Source organism: Heloderma suspectum, chromosome 1, assembly GCF_057233095.1.
Source record: "Heloderma suspectum isolate Gila_16-S chromosome 1, 16-S_ref, whole genome shotgun sequence".
NCBI classification, from domain to species: domain Eukaryota; kingdom Metazoa; phylum Chordata; class Lepidosauria; order Squamata; family Helodermatidae; genus Heloderma; species Heloderma suspectum.
Genome location: NC_139458.1, coordinates 139,225,929 through 139,229,459, shown reverse-complemented (window position 1 = coordinate 139,229,459; position 3,531 = coordinate 139,225,929). Strand labels below are relative to the sequence as shown.

Here is a 3,531-nt window from a genome sequence, read left to right as displayed (position 1 = left end):
TCTCCTCCAAGGGAGGCTCGGGGGGCGGCAACATGGGTGAGGGTTTTCTTGGCCCCAAATTATGGAATGATTTCCCTGATGAGGCCCACCGGGAGCCAACATTGCTATCTTTCTGGTGCCATTTTAGAGGGGTGGTTTCTTGCAATTTTAAGAACAACAAAATCCTGCACATAGAAAGCCAGCACATAAGGCAGAAGGCTAAGTGACAGTCTTTCTGTGACATGCTTAATTAGCAACAGGAGTGGTAGTTTTCTGCATGAGGAGCATGCTATTTCCCCACCTGCAGTCTAAAGTAGTACACTGTCAGAAGGCCTCTACAACTTGAAATTTCTCATGACAGATGCAACTAATTTATAATAAATAAACAGCATAAATATATGCTCCTAAATGAGCTATGTCTTCTTTTCAATTTTTACATCATATTCACTTGGAAATGACTGTTCCTTCCAACACTTTCCTCATGGCATTTTTTACCTCCTTATTCCTTAGACTATATATTATTGGATTAAGCATTGGGATTATCACAGTGTAGAGGACCGACACCACCTTGTCTTGGTCCATGGAATAGCTGGAGCTGGGGCGCAGATACATGAAGAGGAGGGTTCCATAGAAAACAGCAACAGCAATCAGGTGGGAAGAACATGTGGAGAATGCTTTGTACATGCTTTCAACTGAACCCATCCTGATGATGGTAGAGAGGATGCAGCAGTAAGAGACCAGCACTATTGACGTGGTGGTGATCTCATTAAATCCAACAACAGCAAACAGCAGAATTTGGTTGAGGGTGGTATCAGAACAGTAAAGCTTACTCAGAGGAGGTCCATCACAAAAGAAATGGTTGAGGATGTTGGACTTGCAGCAAGTCAATCTTAAACCAAACCCCAACTGTAGGGATGAATTGAGAAACCCGGCTACATATGACAAAACCACCAATGGGATACACACTGTTTGGGACATGATGGCTGTATACACCAGTGGGTTACAGATGGCCACATATCGGTCATATGCCATCACAGCCAGAAGGTAACATTCTGTAGTTGCTAAACCAGCATAAAAATAGAGTTGTAAGGCACACCCAGTGTACGAGATGGTTTTCCTCCATGCCAAGAAATTCACAAGCATCTTGGGGGTGACAACTGAGGAATAGCAGAGGTCTAAGAAGGACAAGTTGCTGAGGAAGAAATACATGGGGGTCTGAAGGTGCGAATCAGTCTTTGCAATCACAATTATGCCAATATTCCCCACAACAGTGATAATATAGATAAGTAAAAACACCACAAAAAGAATGCCCTTCAGGACAGCACGATCCGTGAATCCCAAAAGAATGAACTCCTCCACCAGAGTGCAGTTTTCTCCAGCCATCCGTTTGATGTATATTTATATTATTTACTTCTTCAATACTGAAAGAGAAAAATCATGCTTAGCTGGGATCATTCAGCTGAAGGCAAGTGTGTCACAATGTTTTCCTCAGAGCTCTCTCAGAAACTGTCTGTCACACAATGGGCAAGCTACTATTTCCACACCTATATGGTCTGCATTTGTAAGAGAGGAATAAGTTTGACCTGCTCCATGGGGCTGCTGTAATGGCCAGCCACCTTGCTGAAGCTAAGCAGGTCTGGGTCTGGTCAGTGCTTGGAGGGGAGACCACCTGGGAACCACATGTAGCCACCTTGAGTTCCACAATGGAAGAAAGGTGGGATAGAAATGTAAGAAATAAGGAAGGAAGGAAGGAAGGAAATCACAATCATAAGGACTGTACATCACTTTTCTGTAGATCAGGGGTGAGGCACATGTGGCCCTTGAGATGTTGTTGGACTGGAAGTCCCATCAGCCCCAGCCAGCATAGCCAGTGGTGAGGGATGTTGGGAGCTGCAGTCCGAGGACATCTGGAGGGCCACACATGCCTCATCCTTTCTGTGAATAATAAAGAGTACTCTTTTTATGGGGTCTACTTCTTCTGAAGCCTATGTTTCCCTTTTCAGCAAAAGGATATTATAGAGTTCAGCAAACAGATGATAGAGCTGAACCACTCTATAGTGGTCACGGTGTTCTTATCGTTTATCCAGTACCCAATTGCTACCAGGCACTGCATAGAAATGGGGCAGGGGCAATTATTCCAGACCCAAGGCATTATGGGAAGAAGTGTCCCCACCCTGTTTCTGTCCATTCCTTCCTCCTACTGCAGTTCCCACATCCCACGCTACTCTGAAGGATTCCCTGACCCTCAGGAGTACCTTTTAGGGTGGTGCAGGGGGCTACAGTGTGGAGAAGGAGGGGATGGAAAAGCCCCAGTTGCATGACCAGAGTTCCACTGGTGCTGCTCTGGATGCAGGCCATCCTCTTCCATACTTGTACACTTATTTTTTATTTCACCTACATGCAGGCTTATAGCTGTACTCTGGCAGACTGGGGAAATAAAAATAAATAAAAAAAGATTTTAAACATTGAATTAGGATTTTTTTTTTTAAACCCGTAGCTTGCTGAAACAGATTTTTTTGGTGTGTCCTTTTAATTTATTTTCCCTTTCTTAAGGAGTGCAACCCTTTTTCTGCAGATAGGGGAAATTAATAATAATGATACAAATAAAACTATCTGCCTAAAAACCACTACTCCCTCAAACATATTTTCTTCTACTCTTTTAAAAGAACAATCCTACCAGGATAGGCATCCGCCTCCGAACTTGGAGGCAACCGCCTATCCAATGCAGGGCAGGAGAAGTGCAGAGGGGATTGTCCCCTCCGTATTTCAGCCACCTTGCATTTGAGGCAAGAGAGCCAGTTTTGGCCATCTAGCCACGGGAAGGCGAAGCAGGGGAAGCAGCTGCCAGACAACACATTGGATATGTCGTACCGGCATTTCTGCCTTTCCCACCCTGGAATGCTCCTGAAAAGCCGTTTTTGCCACTCCGCACTCCTCTTCTGAGGGTGGAACTCGAGGTTGTTCCCAGCTGCCTGCAAGGCAGCGGGGGGGGGGGGAGGGCAGGGGAGGTCGGTTCTCAGGGATCTGACCTTGGAGCATGGGCTCCGAGGTCGGTTCCCGGAAACCAATGTATCCTATGGCCTTCTAGCCGCTGACTAGCGGCCATAGGATTGCTCCCTAAAGCTCTGTTTATTTTTATATTTTGCTAGAGTGCATCTTCACTTCTGCAGACAAGTAAAAAATCACACATTCCTCATCCCTGCTGTAAATAATAAAGAGGGGTACTCTTTTTTAAAGGGTAATTGGTCCTATTTCTTCTGAAGAAGAAATGTTTCCCTTTTCAGCAAATGGATATTATAGAGATAAGCAAATGGATTATAGAGTTGAACCACTTTGTTTCCTCACACATATTTTTCATCTGCTCTTTTTAATTTTCCTTTCTTTTGCCAAACTGGGAAATAATAATAATAATAATAATAATAATAATAATAATAATAATAATAATAATTGCATATTCTTTATTAGCTATAAACACTTCATATATGTGGAAAGACATCTTCTGTTTGCCCAAATGGACCAGTTTGTTGCACTGGACAAAAGGATAAATCTGTA

At 43.7% G+C, this 3,531-nt stretch overlaps 1 protein-coding gene across 1 annotated transcript; it reads right to left on the bottom strand.

The window, feature by feature from the left end:
* Window positions 1-423: 423 nt before the first annotated feature.
* Window positions 424-1,362, bottom strand: LOC146358088 (olfactory receptor 5AP2-like). Its single transcript, XM_084829073.1, has one exon. The coding sequence runs from the start codon at window positions 1,360-1,362 to the stop codon at window positions 424-426; it is 939 nt and encodes a 312-aa protein (XP_084685199.1).
* Between the last annotated feature and the right edge of the window lie 2,169 nt (window positions 1,363-3,531).